This window comes from Mizuhopecten yessoensis, unplaced genomic scaffold (genome assembly GCF_002113885.1).
Source record: "Mizuhopecten yessoensis strain PY_sf001 unplaced genomic scaffold, ASM211388v2 scaffold11145, whole genome shotgun sequence".
NCBI classification, from domain to species: Eukaryota; Metazoa; Mollusca; class Bivalvia; order Pectinida; family Pectinidae; genus Mizuhopecten; species Mizuhopecten yessoensis.
Window position 1 is genome coordinate 2,247,900 of NW_018408902.1, and position 17,780 is coordinate 2,265,679.

General features: G+C 35.1%; 1 protein-coding gene across 1 annotated transcript; it reads left to right on the plus strand.

Moving 5' to 3' along the window:
• The first annotated feature begins 1,990 nt into the window (after positions 1–1,990).
• LOC110466850 (gigaxonin-like) lies at positions 1,991–11,225 on the plus strand. The gene is made up of 5 exons (XM_021523643.1): positions 1,991–2,178; positions 5,167–5,502; positions 5,958–6,314; positions 7,512–7,648; positions 8,392–11,225. The coding sequence occupies exons 1-5, from the start codon at positions 1,994–1,996 to the stop codon at positions 9,228–9,230; spliced, it is 1,854 nt and encodes a 617-aa protein (XP_021379318.1). The 5' UTR covers positions 1,991–1,993; the 3' UTR covers positions 9,231–11,225.
• Positions 11,226–17,780: the final 6,555 nt, after the last annotated feature.

Below are 17,780 nucleotides of genomic sequence, written 5' to 3' on the forward strand. Positions count from 1 at the left end.
CTAAACGTATGAAATCCGGAAAAATGTATTCGTTCGCGAATCCGGTTTCAACGGTTGAACCTGTACAGAAAACGACAGGCACATATGTTCGGCGGGTTCCAGACGTACCTGACCGAAACTAAAATGCTGACTATTGCTAGGCTAGTTTGCGTTATTTCTTTCTATGTAGATACAGTACGTTATGTAAGTCAGTGGACGCGTGAAAGAAGGGCATACATTGTTTTAGCTCTGCTTATAGAACGGTCCAAGTGCGTTCGTTTATCGTGGAATGATATTTCTACGCCACCTGTAACGTTACCGTTTCAACCGGGATACGCGGATAGATTTCTACATTTACATTCAAAAGCATACCCATTTATTCGGTGCAGTCTTAAAAGTAATATATATATATATATAACTTGTCCACACTGTTGGAATGACTTCTTTGCTCCATATATATATATATGTGGAACTTGAGCTCTTTTAGTAGAAAATTACAGCAAGGGAAAAAACCCACCAGATACATGTATTTGAATAAGGTTAGGATAGTAGATACTATTTTTTACAATTTCTGAGCACGACAGAATAATATGACGTCACAGTGATGACGTCATTACTCACATGTAACGGCGATGTGTCCGTTGCTTTACGGATGACAAGACACATAAAAAATAAACCGTTAAATCATTTACAATTTATTTGTACTTAACAACTGAACCAACAACCTAACATTTATGTGATGTTTCCCGTAGAATTGATGACAACAGTTCAAACTATTTCATGCAGTTCAAACAGTTTCATGCTTTTTCAGTTTTAAAGGATTGGAACATTAACCTTTTTGCGACGGAAAATTTAATAATACAATTAAACAACGTTTTTCTGGTATAAAAAAGCACTCCATGGCACACATATTTTAAAAAATACAAATCAAAACTATTCTCTTATTGAATTATTACATTTTTTTTCTCAAGTTCTGAAAAAGTGGCCGTAACGGAATGGAAATTAACGAAAGACTGTTTGTAACGGATAGGACGTTAAGTCATGAAGGAGAAAAACAATTAAGTGCAACATACCCTAAAAGAATGGTTTTGCCTTTTCACATTAACCATCTTTATCGCTGAATCGCTGATTATATACAGATGTTATTTACACAATACCGACGCACAACATCACATTCTTTTGAAGTCAAAATATTTCAGATATCGACCTATATCTTTATTCGTAGTTCATTCAAGTTACAAAATTTCTGGGACTCCAACTGTTTTTTTTCAGATCTGGTGAATTTCCTACCTTCTTGTGTATTTCTTGGTTATCAACAGCGCGTGTGTCTTTAAGCTGGTCGAGTATCCAAAATGGAACACTTCATCATATAAGTCAGTTTATGAAAATGACTGATAGCATTTAAATTATTTTCTTCATTTAAAGAAAAGTTTTGACAACTCCTGACAGATTTTACTGATTTATTTCCTAAAATATTCGTTTGAACATACAGTTTTCCATGTTTAGAAATATCTATGTTTTCGCATCGTACTGTTTCCCGGGATTTTTTTCATTTTTTTTTTTAAATATTTCAATCCAGTTTATGAGCAATGTTTAAGAGGTAGGCAGATGATATTTGTTCATAATGCATAAAACTATCTAAATTTTGATTGAGAATACCACGGACTTAGATTATCTAAGTCCGTGGTCATACATATTAAAAGTGTTCCATTTTGGATACCGTTCCATTTTGGGTACCCTATGATCACCCTACAGATATTTTGCAATTTTTAATTATTATTTTTTTTCGCTTGCAATTAAGTATCATTTTTTTATGTAAAAATTCTTTAAGTAGCATTATTTGATGAATATAATTGTTTTAAATGCGTTGTTAAAATAATCAATGTGATATTTTACTTTATTCAATCAAAATTATCGAGGACACAATTTGTCCCCTTTTGCGATATGAACCATTCCGGAAAATAAATACCAAAACAATACCTACCGGCTCGTGTTTTACGTTTCGCCGAGAAAGATGGCTGCCTCCATGGAAGACGACCGACAGAGAAAGTTTTCCAGTGAGAGGCATGCCAGAAAGATTCTGAATGCCCTGAACGAAAACAGAAAGCTCCAGCCTTTCTGTGACGGAACAGTTGTCATAAGGGACAGTAGTATCTATGTACAGAAAAACGTTCTGGCAGCAGCTAGCCACTACTTCAGGTTACCATCATTTTCATATTCCGGTAGCAATACTACTGATATTTTATATAATATTAATCAGGTTGGGAGCATCCTTTCACTTAAGAGGATGTACTAGAGTGCGTCCGTGTACAACTTTGGACAAGATCGCTAATCACATCGCTTCCATGCACCTTACCGTAAGAACCAAAGGACTTCTGAAGAGCTCTAATGTTCGGGTTAATTTGTACTCTCGGGCTTCATCCATCAGTTTATACTATATGTATGGTATATATCAGGCCAAACAAAATATTGTCTGTTTAGGGTTGCATGGGCAAAAAAACAAGGGTAGGTAGGTCATTTTTTTTTGTATATTTTGGTGTACCATGTGATTATGACCCTACTATTGTATGTAAAACAAAGAATTACATAAACAAGGTTCATTTGGAGGCAAATTGTGCTCCATATGCTGACAGTTAGTGCCAACACGAAGCTGGAAGCCATGCATTTTGAAAGGCAAGGAACCTTCTCAAATTCGAAAATCAGCGTGTTTTTCTTTCATTATTTTCATTTTTTCATTTTTTTTATCAAAAAGTTTTGGGTCAGGGGTAAAAAGCTAGGGTCGGGTCGGGAACCCTAAACAGACATTTTTTATTTTTTTGGCCTCATATGAAGTATAAAAGTTGGAGGCCGTTAATAACAATAACAAAATAAACTATCGATCGCCCAGTACGCATAATCATCGATTTGATTTTCACGATACTCGATACACGTTAGATATCTGCCTCATTTGTTATGATCTGATAGAAGCCACGGGGCCAACAACAGGAGACATTGAAAATAAGCCAGGAAAATCGTTGTTGTTAATTTCACAAATAAGCGTAAGAAAGGATAAAGACTAATCTCCTAGTAGATTTCTTATCTGAGGCTGTGCCCATTGGTCGAAGTGTGTTGACCCTGTTACATGTAATGTACATTATTTGTATTCCCCGCTTTCACCGAAACAGGATATATTAATTTGGGTCTGTATGTCTGTCTGTCCTCACGCTTCGTTTCCGTGCAGTAACTACAACAAATGTTAACCAATTTTCTTCAAACTTGGTCATAGGGTTAAATGTCTTGAGAGCTCAGCCAAGTTCGATGACCACTCTCAGCGAACCCCATTTAGCAGAGTTATGGCCCCTTGAATAACGAAAAACGTAATTATCTGCTGGGTTTCGTTTCCGTGCAATAACTACAACAAATGTTAACGATTTTCTTCAAACTTGTTTTCATTTTAATGATAATTGGTATTTAGGGATATTAAGGTACTGCAAATTCAACCGCATAGGTTTCGTTGCCATAACAACCACAGGGAGGCTTCTGATTGGTCGAAAATTAGATATTTTTCGATTTTTATGAAAATTGGTATATATAGGGGTATTACGGGATTGCGAATAAAACCGCATAAGTTTCGATACCATAGCAACCACAAGAAGACTTTTGCTTGGTTGCAATTTAGATATTGTTTGATTTTGATGAAAATTGGTATATAGGGGAATTAGGGGACTGCAAATTCAATTGGATACGTTTCGTTGACATAGCAACTACACAGAGAATTCTGATTAGTTGCAATTTAGAAATTGTTCAGTTTCACTCAAATTTGGTATGTACATTGTAAAAAAAATACTAATACACTTAAAATAGAAATGTAATGAACTTTAAAGTCAAATAGTGCCTTAAATTCAACCAAAAATAGCCCACTTAAAGGTAGCAGAGTACAGTAGAAATGGCTTGACCCTAAAAATAAAGGGCATGTCTCGGATAAACATGGATAGCGGATTCATCCTGCACAACACACCTACATATATATATATATTTATAAAATACATTTTGAATACATTTTTTTTTAGAAGAATAAATATTTTTTCAAAAAGTTATTTCTCCAGATTTGGGACTTGTGAAAACCATGGTTACCACACCAAAAAATGGAAAAAAAACATGATTTTAACCCAAAATTTGACCCACATTATTAGTAATTTTTTACTTAAAACCTGTCTTAAATTCAATATCACCTACTCGGTCACAGATACTCAAGTTTTAGCATAGGTCGTCAAACGAAATTTTTCACAATATTTACACATGTGCCGAGTACAAAAATAGACTACATTTAAAGCTAGCTTTTGTTGTGTAGACACAGATTCGTAAATGGCCAAAAGTGTAGTCTCGAGCCAAATCCATTTTTTATTTTTTTTTAAATGTGAAACCCACATAGTCCGATTCATCATGTAAATGCCAATTTTAGAACTGATTTTTTTTTAACTTTTGATACAAGTAATATTACAGGGGTTATTCATTGTTAAAAAATATCACCCATGGCCACCGTACGCTACTGTACACTGCTACCTCAGAAGATATGTTGTTCATATAAATGTACCTACAGTGTATGTGGGAAATTTCAGGGTGATATTGCATTTTTATGATCGAGGCTTGGCACGTGTGTATAAAATTACACTGAAAGAAATATACAATATATGCTTCCTTGCCCTTTCTTGTGCTTTTAAAGATTTAGACTAGAAATGGTTGTATTGATTATTTTGGATTTAGAATAACTCCTAATCAGCCCTTAATTCTATTTGGTCATCTTCAAACGTTGATAATTCTTAGTGTGTGAAAGGCACATTTGTCTTGTATGAAAATCAAATAAATTTAATCAAATATTCATAATTAATATATATTTGGAAAGGCAATGAAAGTCAATATCTTGAACATTAGAATTTTGTTTAGCCTTGATGGTAGTTCAAGTAGTTGTTTAAGTAGAGGTTTTTTCTTGGAATAACTCTGCGAGTTGAGTAGTAGGAAAACAGAAAATCTCAAAAAAGTCAGTTGTTGATATTTAATCAAATTTGGCTAAACAGCATCTTTTACTGGCATCGTTATTTTTTTTTTAATGGAGTACTTATAACATATATGAAGGTATTAATTTGGAGATAAAAAGACTAAATAGCCAAATAATTACTTTGTTTTCTTTTTATATTCAAACACTTACAGGCTAGTGTTCAACTATGAGCCAGATCCTGTGAATCCCACAGCTCAGAACAAACAGGAAACCGTCAATATTACATCCCTGGGGATCAGTTTTGAAACATTTGAGACCATCCTAGATTACATCTACACATCTGAAATCAAAATCAGTGATGAAAACATACAGGACATCCTTCAGGCTGCTGATCTTCTGTTGCTGGTTGACCTAAAAGAACTGTGCTGTGACTACCTTGAGCAGTGTATCACTGCTCAGAACTGCCTGGGTATCCGGGAGTTCTCCTCCAGGTTTTCTTGTCCCTGGATACATCTCAAGGCTTCTATGTTTCTTGATGAACATTTTAGGTAAGTCCTAAAAACAATAAGTATGTCTCGAAAATTGGCTTTGGAAAAATAAAGTAAGGTAGGTGTACAGTGTTTTTTCTACCTACATTTTCAACAACCTGTTCCTGAACATGAATACGGAAATTATTTCTAGGTTTATGTCTAATTTAGAAACTTAAACTTAGCTTTCAAACTTCTACCAGTATTGATATCAGGTATGTTTATACCTAGGAGTTGATCATATCACTGTAGCTTTCTCATATTAATCAACAATATTATCATTTATCTCCCTTGCCTGTGTCATATTTATATATATTTTGCAGATAATTAAACTTGTACATCACAACTGGAATCAGAAGTTACATTTTCTCAAGTTAAACAATTAAGATCTTTAATCTTGAATAACTCTTATTACTATAAGTTACATATGCAAAAATGAATTATGACTCGTCCACAATGTGTTTATCTGTTTCCAGAGACATCAGTCACTGTGAGGAGTACCTAAGACTGTCCCCAGATTCTCTCAAGGAGGTGCTGTCCCATGACACTCTGTCAATCAAGTCGGAGGAGGAGGTCTTTAGTAGTATAATTAGATGGGTCAAGTTTGACGAGGCCACTCGAAAAGTCTGTTTGGAGGATTTAATGTTGTCTTGTCTACGTGCTGATCAGATGGCTGATACGTTCCTGCAGAAATTGACTCGCATGGACACTGGCTATGACCCAGATATTCTTAGGAAAATTGTTGCAAACGTTCGTATGCTGAAACCAGACCATAAATGTCGCGGATTTGCCAAGGTGTTGTTGGTGTCTGGTGGGGAGGGACAACCTAATACGTAAGTTCTGTGTTAGAGCTCGAGGCTAACTATTATGTTTTTGGTGTGTGTCAGGGAGGGACAACTTTCATTATGGCTAAGGTGGCAATTATTTGTTTGCTTGTCAGTTAATGGCAGGTAATTCAAAAGACTAATAAAATCTATCACCTGTAACTGAGCGAGATCGGGTCATCTCAGTCGAGTGCTAAGATTCGTAATATTATCCCAACCAAGGTGTAAGCCAAGGTGGGGATGTTACAGAATCTGAGCCCGGGGAGGGACAACCAAATGTGTAAGTTCTGTGTTTGGTTTTTAGTTAGTGTGTGCACATGGTACATAGAAACTTATAGAATCGAGCACCCGGTGTGAAGCAGGAAGAGAAATCTCATCTTGAGTTTAAGTTTTTGAAGTTAAGCATGAGACTTTGCCAAGTGCTCAAGTTCAAAAATCTTATCCAAAGGGTTGAGATTTCTGTCTAAATCATAAAGGAGTGATTGATTACTTTCCTACCATAAAATAATTTGTATTGGTGATCCAATGCACTGCGCAATCATCAAAAGTGTATGAAATATGTGGCGAAATTAATGACGTTACCCTGGTTACACTGTATGAAGTGATGACAGAATGGTGATGTTCTCACTAGGCAAGTAAAGACAAATTTTTCTCTCATTCTATGTTACACCCTGTTTCACACGGGTGAGAGTGATGTTATAATGGAATAACAGTGACGTCACAATATCTGGAACATTCTGATGTTGCAACGCAAAACTACAATGCATTTCTTATTGGTTTCTGAGCTAATTCTAGTGATTGGAATGAGAGAAAAATACTCTTTCATGCCATGGGGTGTAGGACAGGAAAATTCCACCCTCAAAGTTTCCACTTAATTCAAAAAGGCAAGCCTGGGGTTTCAACCATTTTGGGGAAAAACCTGGATGGAATTTCCCTATACTTCATTCATGGGCATAATAGTTTTCTCTAAAAAAAAAAATCGGAAAAACAGGGATGCACCTGTCAAGTGTTAGAGAAAACTTTAAGCTAATCTGTACGTTCAGTGTTGGAGTTGTAGGTGTTGATAATGGAAGGACAACCTGATCAGTATAAATGTTTATACAATGTATATGTCTATTTAATGAAACATAAACCAAATATTTAAATAAGTTTATTTTGTGTATAAATGAGATGAAAGTTTGATATTATTCATTTTTGTATATATAGGAAGAGTAACGAGCTGCAGATAAAGGCCTGTGTACGGTGTATTGTTCCCAGTAAGCGTGACAACCACACTAACGGTCAGTGGGTTGACCTTGCCAATATGACCACAAACAGAATAGGACATGGCATTGTAGAAGTAGGTAAGTACATTTTACTGGTATAAGGATCTGGTCAGAATCACCACTGTCTAGGTAGTGGGCAACATTGTGAAAGTTGATAAGTACTGTTAGGAATCGGAATGATGGTTGCTGACAAGACAGGAGAAAGCATGAACAAAGCTGTTCATTACAGAACAGGATCTGGCTAAAATATGACTATTACATAGCATAACACCGAACAGCTCACCATCATGACATCCAATGGATCCTAGCTTTATAGAGATTTCAAACATGCATGTGAAAGGCAAACTATGACACTTCAAAGACTTGATAACCATAAACAAGGCTCATCTGTAGTTATCTGAGTTCGCATAATCCAGATGGACTTGTCCAACAATAGATTCCTTTATCTCCATTAACCAGGGTTGGCAGTAGTATTAATAAATCTGGTTCTGCAGTGATTTCCTGAGACTGAACTCTTTTTGTCCTGAATACAATTAAGTGGTTAAGGATTATTTTTGGAGAGGTTTTGAGTATATGTGATTTGCAGGAAAGGATGTGGTCCTCAGCTGGCACACTATGAAAAGCTGTGAGATTACAAGTCACTGGTATGGAGTTGAAACCCCGTAAACTTGGCTTGCTGCATATCAGATAGTTCCACCAGATTCTACAGTAGATTACTGAGTCGTGCTATACCAGGTTCAGCTGTAGTTCTCTCAGTGTTTATAAACCTAGTTCAAATGCAGATTCCAATGTAATTATCATGAACTGTGCCTTCTTTACAGGTGGTTATCTGTATGCAGTGGGAGGACGTAATAACAAATGTCAGATCCTCAACTCTGGTGAAAAGTATGATCCTTATCAGAATAAATGGTTTCCAATCGCTCCCATGGAGCATGCTAGAGTGGGATTCGGTCTGGTTGCCATTGACGACCATATTTACTCGATAGGAGGCAGTAATGATATGACAGACCCACTAACCTCTGGTGAGGTCTACAATGTTCTCACCAACAAATGGCGTCTGATACCTGAGATGAACTTAAAGCGAGTCTGGTCTTCATTTGCAGCAGTAGAAAAGAAAATTTATGTGATAGCAGGTGGTGCAATAGGAAAACTTTTTGAAGCAGTGGAATGTTATGACACACGAACAGAAACATGGACCTCAGTGTCTCCGATGAGAGAACGGCGATGTGACGCGCGGGCAGTTGCTGTTGACAATGATATCTATGTGTTTGGTGGATTTAGACGTATTGAGTGTCCAAGTGCCATGCATGGTGGCCACAGTGTAAAGTTTTGCGGGACCGAGATCTACTCGACACGTAACGACTATTGGGCTCATGCCCATACCCGAGGTGTCGGTTTGTGTACAATGTCAGACGCATCTCAGATCTATGGAGCAGTTTATGATGGAGATGAGGTGTTGGTGATAGGGGCACTAGATGTAGGCGGAACATACCACTGTGTCCGGGGGTTCAACTTTCACTCCAACAGCTGGCGATGTGTGGTACAGAACCCTCCAGCTATGCAACGTGGACATTCTTCAACCATGTTTAGAATGCCGCTTCACCGACTCCGTAGCCTTCAGTGGGATCAGGGCAAACTAACCTTCACAGACATCATGTGACATCACCAGCCATAGACAGACATCATGTGACATCACCTATCCCATGATAGACCGACATCATGTGACAAACCTATCATAGACAGACGTAATGTGACATCACCTATCACAAACAGACATAACGTGACATCACTTATCTCAGACAGACATCATGTGTGACATCACCTGTCTCAGACATCATGTGACATCACTTGTCTCAGACAGACATCATGTGAATTGACCTGTCTCGGACATACATCTTTTGACATCACTTGTCTCAGACATACATCATGTGACATCACCTGTCTCAGACAGACATCATGTGACTTGACCTGTCTTAGACATTAGTTGACATCACTATTCTGAGACAGACATCATGTGACATCACTTTTCTGAGACAGCCATCATGTGACTTCACCTATTTAGACACACATGTATCATCAACTATCCTAGACAGACATCATGTGATATCACCTGTCTCAGATAGACATCATGTGACTTGACCTGTCTCAGACATACATCATGTGACATCACCTATCCTGAACAGACATCATGTGACATCTCCTCTCCCAGACAGACATCAGGTAACATCAAATGTCTAAGACAGACATCATGTGACATCAGCTATCAAAGACATCTTTAAAACACATTTAATCACATAGACAAATTGAGATCATCTCTCAAAAACAGACTACCAAAAAGGCCCAATTTTCAAACAAAATATTAATGAAATTTGTAATTTTGGCTTTTGGATCTTAAAAAAGTCTTGATGACCTGATAACCTGAGGTTTGCTTTACAGAATGTTTTGAACATTTTAAAAAACACATGTTGTAATGATAGTCTGAGCTCTTTTAGCTATAACAGCTTTAATTATGATTGTGTTTTTGCACTAAACACATTTTTTTGAGTGCACTTTGATGCGCACATTTACAGTATGACAAATTATCAGGTTGACAAAATATTCAAAATTTGAGTCAGATTGGGGGGAAATTGAAATAGACAGGGAATCAGTTTTGATGTACATGTAAAATGAGTTGTTTACTGTATAAGATATTTTTTTTCATTAATTGCATAATCTTTATTTTAATAATTTATGGTAACATCAAAATGCAACATGAAATGAAATTTATCACAGGCAATTTTGACTATCATACAATGTTTTAACCCCATTAAAAATAGAAACATGGCCTTTATGAGGAAGATACATTATACGATAATCTTACTGCCTCACTACATTACAAGACAAATTATACAGGCCTGTAACATAATCGTATCTCAGAGAACGTGTCAAGGTCAAATAGCAAAGGTTCATTATGTGTCAAGGTCAAATGTCAAGTCTAGGTATCAATGTCAGGCATTTATAAATAAAGTTTTCTAGTTCTAATTTAACTCTTTAGTACAACTGATGCTATATGCATGTTTGCTTGCTCTCCCTGTTTAAGAAGGAGACTCCCAATTTTGGACTCTAATGCTTAATATTTTGAACCAATTAAATTGCTATTTTTTTCCTTCATTCCAAGATCTGATGATTTCGTATGAAAGAGCAACTTAAAAGATGTCTTTTAAAAATGTAATTTTTCCCAAGGGGTAGTTTTATTGTTACTTTCAATTTTGGTTATGCAGAATCCTCTTATGGAAATTCAAAAGGTTGGATATTTTACATATGGCATCAACAAAATTAGCCTTCCAGACCTAAAAGCAATGTCTAGCAACCATAAAACAGTGTGTTGAAACAGTACCTTAGATTTGGTATATTCTAGTCATTCAAGTTCATACTACCATGGTAAAGGTTCAAGCTCTCATGATATAAACATCATATTAAAGACAGCAAAGTGCAATTGAAAACAAATATTAGGTGTGACAATAGCTACACAGGTTTGAAGGCAGCTGTCTAGTAGGTGACTATTGTATATAATTGTCTTTACCTGTCTAGTAGGTGACTATTGTATGTAATTGTCTCACTTTACCTGTCTAGTAGGTGACTATTGTATATAATTGTCTCCCTTTACCTGTCTAGTAGGTGACTATTGTATATAATTGTCTCCCTTTACCAATCAAGTAGGTGACTATTGCATATATTTGTCTCTACCTATCTAGTAGGAGACTATTGTATAAAATTGTCTCCCTTTACCTGTCTAGTAGGTGACTATTTGTATAAAATTGTCTCCCTTTACCTGTCTAGTAGGTAACTATTGTATATGATTGTCTTTACCTGTCTAGAAGGTGACTATTGTATACAATTGTCTCCCTTAACCTGTCTTGTAAGTGACTATAGTATATAATTGTCTCCCTTTACCTGTCTAGTAGGTGACTATTTTATATACTTGTCTTTATCTTTCTAGTAGGTGACTATTGTATACGATTGTCTTTACCTGTCTAGTAGGTGACTATTGTATATAATTGTCTCCCTTTACCTGTCTAGTAGGTGACTATTGTATATAATTGTCTCCCTTTACCTGTCTAGTTGATGACTATTGTATACAATTGTCTCCCTTTATCTGTCTAGTAAGTGACTATTTGTATATAATTGTCTCCCTTTACCTGTCTGATAAGAGACTATTGTATACAATTGTCTCCCTTTACCTGTCTAGTAGGTGACCATATTATATATTCCAGGTAGTTGTCTCTCTTGATCTGACTAGCAATTGACTTGGGGCCCCTTTTGCATATCCGGTTTAAGCAGCATCAGATTACTAGTCTGACCTTATTTCATAAACGAACAACTCATGTCAAACCAGTTCAATGTTTGGATCATGATAAACAAATGCGCCCTTGTATATAGTTGTTACCCTTGATCTTTCAAAGTAAATTGATGTCAAATTTTCCCCATTTATCTAAATAGTTAGTGACTGTTATATAATTATCTCCCTTGACCTTTCCAACAGTTTTATATAACGGTTTCCCTTAATCTTTCTAGTAGGTGACCTGTATATAATGTTCTCCCTTGATCTTTTCTGTAGATTTGTACATAGTTCTCTACTTTTCTTAGTTTAGTAGGTGACTTGTTATATAATTTTCTCTCTTGACTTTTCTAGTGGATTTGTATATAGTTGTTTCCCTTGAGTTGTCTAATTGATCACTATTTCATACACATGGTTTGTAATAGATGATTATACTGTATATAAATGTCTCCCTTTATCTATCCAGTTGATAACTGTATTGTATTTGGATTGTCTAGCAGATGACTGTATTGTATGTAGTTGTTGCTCTTATCTCTCCAGTAGCTAGCTAACTGTATTGTTATAGTTACCCCACTTAATATGTATAGTAGATGTATTTGTAGTTGTCTAGCTGTTGTGACTGTATTGTAAATAATTGCCTCCTTTGATCAATCCAGGAAGTGACTGTATTGTATATATATTCGGAATGAGTCCTATAAATATGTATTTTGATTTTGTTTTAAATTGTATATAGTTGTTTCCCTTGTTTTGCGTAGTTGGTGGTCATTGTATATAGTTGTCTCCCTTGTTTTGCCTAGTTGGTGATCGTTGTATATAGTTGTCTCCCTTGTTTTGCCTAGTTGGTGATCATTGTATATATTTATCTCCCTTGTTTTGCCTAGATGGTGATTGTTGTATACAGTTGTCTCCCTTTATCTATCAAGCAGATGACCAGATTGTATAAAGTTGCCTCCCTTTATTTGTCCAGTAGGTGATTGTAATAAGTATTAATCTCAATACAAATATGACGATGTCACTGGATAATATGACTAAATAATTCTTTTCTGATTGTTTATATATTTAATATATATACATATATACATATGAAGCAGGTCTCCCTATATACTCAAAACGAAGTAGAACAAAGCTTTATAAACATGTATTTGTTTTCCCCTATGATGTATTAAAATTGAAATCTTATCATATATATGTTATAGATAATGTTAAGTAGGAACGACTTGCCGAGGTCAGTGCTGTCTTTTGAATGTTTTGACACAATGATGAATTGAAATTGTATGTACAGTAATCTTACTAATGTTTTAGCAAACGTGTTATGGTCCTATAACACACATTGCTATTGATGACAAACTTTATAAAGCCCAGTGTGTAAGTTTGACAGCAATAGAAATGTGTGTTATAGGACCATAACAATATTTGCTAAAATATTCATTATTAATATTTACATTTTTATAGAGTAGTTATGCTTTATTTAGTTATTTTGAACAGTTTTTGAACAGCAAAACAAGTGTTAAGAACAATGAAATAGATAACATTACAATAGCAAACATTGTCATAGTCTCATAACAACATTTGCCTTATCAATGCATTGCAATGGAAGGATGCAGAGCAAATGTAAATATAAGCATGTGAATGGTTGATATACTGTGCTTTTAATGAAATATGGTTGAAAGATTTTTGATTTTTTTAAGGGAAATATTACCTTCAAAAAATTAAATTCTTATTAATGATCTACCACTGAAACCTTTAGGAATTGTAATATTGCAACATGCGTGTCAGTCTGAATGACAGCACATCTCTTTTCTTAGGAGGTAATAACTTAATGTACGGTGACCTCCCCATAAGGTTTTCACATAACGCATAAAGAATTGTATTCTTACTATTCTATGTTGATTTACTTTTTGATTTTCCAAAAGTGAAGTAACATAGAATCCAATGGAAAAATGACATAATGTGAAAGACTGATGGCATTTCACTATATATATCGAAAAATAAATAAAAAATCTATTCAATTAAAATTGAAGAAGAGTACCCTAAAACCTTGATAATAAGCCTGATTTGAAATCAGGCTGACTTTGAACTTAAACCTTGGAATCCTTTCTTGTCATATTAAATATATTCAACAAACTTACCATACTAAGGTCTGATGGGAAGGTTATGTGTCTCATACAGAAATAGGGTTTAAACAGAGTTATGGATATATATATTGATTTTTATACCAAAGTTTGTTCCTTACTATTTAACAAACATTAAGCAAATTGTTTGAAAAATTGTGTGTCTTAGAAAGGCTGAGTATTGCATACAGAAAATTTGGCTTATATACAGAGTCAAACCCCTTTGTCTTTGTTTTTAAAATGATTTGGAAATGGGCAAAGCGAGGCAATCTTAACACAGAAGGTTTTGGAAAGGTAAGGTCAAAGAGGAGGAGCACCTTGTCTTAATCCTTTCACTAGTAAAGTGTGATGTTTCCCAATTTCAAAGCATCAATGAAACACTGCAACTTTCTCGAGTAACAAACTACAAAAGAGTTTGTTACTGTTATATTTCAATATACATTTTGTTTTATCACATAATGTACTGTGTTATCCAGTCAATATACCCATGTAATATGACCTGTCAGGCCTGTGATTGGTTATAAGTTTCACTTGTTTTTATTGCGACGTCACAGTACTTGCGCACTGGAGTCAAAATGGCGGCTTTTTACATTTCAATGTTGCATGACAATTGTCGTTTTACACAAATAAATGCCAGAAATCTTGATTATGTGATAAAAAGGATCTTACACTCGTTTTCATTTCAAATGAAATTTATGAAACTCGTCACGAATTTTCATTTTTCAGAGGCTCGCTAAATTGTGAAATTCTTAGACTCGTTTCATAAATCTCAAATGAAATAGAAACTCATGTAAGATCCTTTATGTAAGAATGTGTTAGCAGAATGGTTCAAAGTGCAGCCCTTTGTTTTACAATATAGCGATAAGTCAAAATTGGTAGTATTTGTAGCATGGGATGTGTGTATATTGTTCAAACTCCTTCAGTATTCCTGCTCTTTATGTTTAGCAGTGTCAATAATGAACCATACTCAAGGTATGTATCTATAGTCAAATCTGACCATGTGACCCCATCATTAAGAGGCCACCTGTGTTAAGAGGCCACTTTCAATGTTCCTCACTGTAGTGATTTCATTGTGAATTGAACTTGTATTAAAAGACCAATTTTTGGACTTCCCAAGGGTGCATCTTTCCATTTAAATATCCTTTGTTTTTCAATAAGTAAACGAAATGTACACTACAGAGATATAATCTATATGCAGGACTCTTACAATTGGCTTTTTTTATATTATTATAACAACAACAAAAACTATTCTGGTAATTTTTGTTTTTTGGCCTAAACAATAATGCCTATGATTTGCTTTTGGTAAACAGATTAAGATTGCTATGAACCATACTTCCTTTGTTATTTATTGATGATGTGCTGTTTATATACCTTTGTTTGTTGTATAGCTGCTTATGCTAGCTACATGTTATATTTACCTGTAATTTTATGCGTGAAACTTGTGTTTGACAACCTCTGTCTTCAGTAAGTATTGATCCCTGTTCTACAAATTATGTACATAATGCAATAGAATATTTTACCTCCCAAACCTGTGAATATTTGGCAAGAAACCCAAAACACAACATCTTTATGTTGGCCAAATGTATTTTAGGATATTGGTGGAAATCCTTGCAATATTATACTTGTGCTCTTACATGTTACAAGTAAGAACAAAAACTAAGTTGTATGTTATCAAAAACATGATATAATTAAATTCTCGCCTTTTTAAGCAATGGAAAATTCAAGTGTTACATTGAGTGTATACTTGCTAATAGTTGTTGGTATTTCCTAATTTCCTAATTGTTAATTGTTATGGTGAAATTGGTGCCTGTAAAATAGTTTGTTTGTGTACAGTAATGCTATAGATACCTCAACTCTTTCACCCCTGAAATTTCATAATGAAATAATCCAACCTTTGAATTGGAAGAGTTCAAATGAGTCTTCATGGGTGAATGAGTTAATAAGAGCTTTTATTGATCCCTGCATAAAACATGTACACAATATTCTTCATTTGAAGTAAAACATCTACTTATTTATTATGAATTCTGTGTCCTGTTGTCATTTACTCAGGATAGGTACAGCACATCATATGATACATTGTGTTTACATGCATACCGCAGTACATGTTGAAACGTCACCTTAATAAGCCTACTTTTGGTGAAAGCGGGGGATATTAACTTGGGTTTGTCTGTCTGTCTGTCACGCTTTGTTTCCGTGCAATAACTACAACACATATAAACCGATTTTCTTCAAACTTGGTCACAGGGTTCAATGCTTTAAGGGCTCGACCAAGTTTGATGACCACTTTCAGCAGACCCCATTTGGCAGAGTTATGGCCCCTTGAATAACGAAAAACGTAATTATCTACTGGGTTTTGTTTCTGTGCAATAACTACAACAAATGTTAACCGATTTTCTTCAAACTTGGTTTGATTTATATATTGTTGTATATTGGGTAAAATGTAAGCCTCATGCAAAAAAATACAAGAAACCCTTAAATATAAAAAACAACATTTTTAATGAATATTGATTACATGCACAATCAGGCAATACCGAAATTGTATACATTCAGAAATAAATAGTTATCGGACAAACCTGGCACAATGTAATTACACTGTACACATACACTATGGTAAGGAAATCAGTGTCGATGACATGTACAGTTGTCCTCAACAAATAAAACATGTAATCCATTTTTGGAGCACGACAACCAGAATGTTGGTTCTCTCCTACGTTTGGAGACCAATTTTTATGTAGACTAGATATGTAGAATACATATATTCTGAAACCGTTGCCACATCAGGTTAAACATTCACAATACAAACCCATGTGAGGATTTCCTCTTCTACAGTATTACAAAGAAACACATGTTCTCTATCTGACCTTTGAACTTTCACTGTGACATTGACCTTTATATATAGTTCCACAGATATGAGTTAGCACTTTCACAGTATCTTAGCTATTTACACTAAGGACATTTCGAAATGCTTATTTAACACATAGCTACATTATAAACAAGCCTCACATTGACAACATGGACAAGAAAAATTTGTATGTAATCTGCACAGAATCCTTTCACTTTTAACTAGATTTTCTTTATTTGGTTGAACATGAACATGATTATGTCTCCTCTTATTACGCATCTAATTACAGTACACTACACACCTGTAATTGATTCTAGTACACATAAAATAACAGTGTATTGTACACTTCTGAGGGTGATAATGCAACACATCTGATTACAGATCATTGCACACATGCTTCCAGTTCACTTTAAGACTCTTCAACTTGATCAAAATTAATTTGAAGACTTAAGAATTATTGCCCAGATAAAACTAAAAACTTTTTATCCCCTTGCCATGACATTACCTTCAACAACTTCACATTTTGGGTTCCTATGTTAAAGTTCAAGGTCACTGTTACTGTTTTCAGAAATTTTTGTCAGGGCTCTTATATACTGACTTCATTCCTCAACAGAATTTCATGAAACTAGATGCAAGTGTTTGGTATGACAATACTTTTAACAAGTTCGCATTTCCGGCAGCCTCGATGTCCAGGGGTTACGCTCACTTTCGCTTTCTACACCCCTGGGATATGTCATAGCAAAATTGAAGGCACGAAGATAGCTGTTTGATTGGTCTAGGGTAAAAAAAACTGACCTATCGATAAACGTATACCTGTCCTTTGAAGATTACAAAGGAGAGACGCCCGACTTCAAAACTTGTCAATGTTTACCGTTACGTGACCGCGAAATTCTTTTGATGTATATCAAAGGATCAAACTAATCTTCTTGTCTCATCAAC

Bases quoted from the DNA above. Each gene is read 5' to 3' on its own strand.
- LOC110466850 (XM_021523643.1), top strand. From the start codon at position 1,994: ATGGCTGCCTCCATGGAAGACGACCGACAGAGAAAGTTTTCCAGTGAG. The intron at 2,179-5,166 runs GTTACCATCATT...AAACACTTACAG, and splicing joins GCAGCTAGCCACTACTTCAG to GCTAGTGTTCAACTATGAGC. The intron at 5,503-5,957 runs GTAAGTCCTAAA...ATCTGTTTCCAG, and splicing joins TTTCTTGATGAACATTTTAG to AGACATCAGTCACTGTGAGG.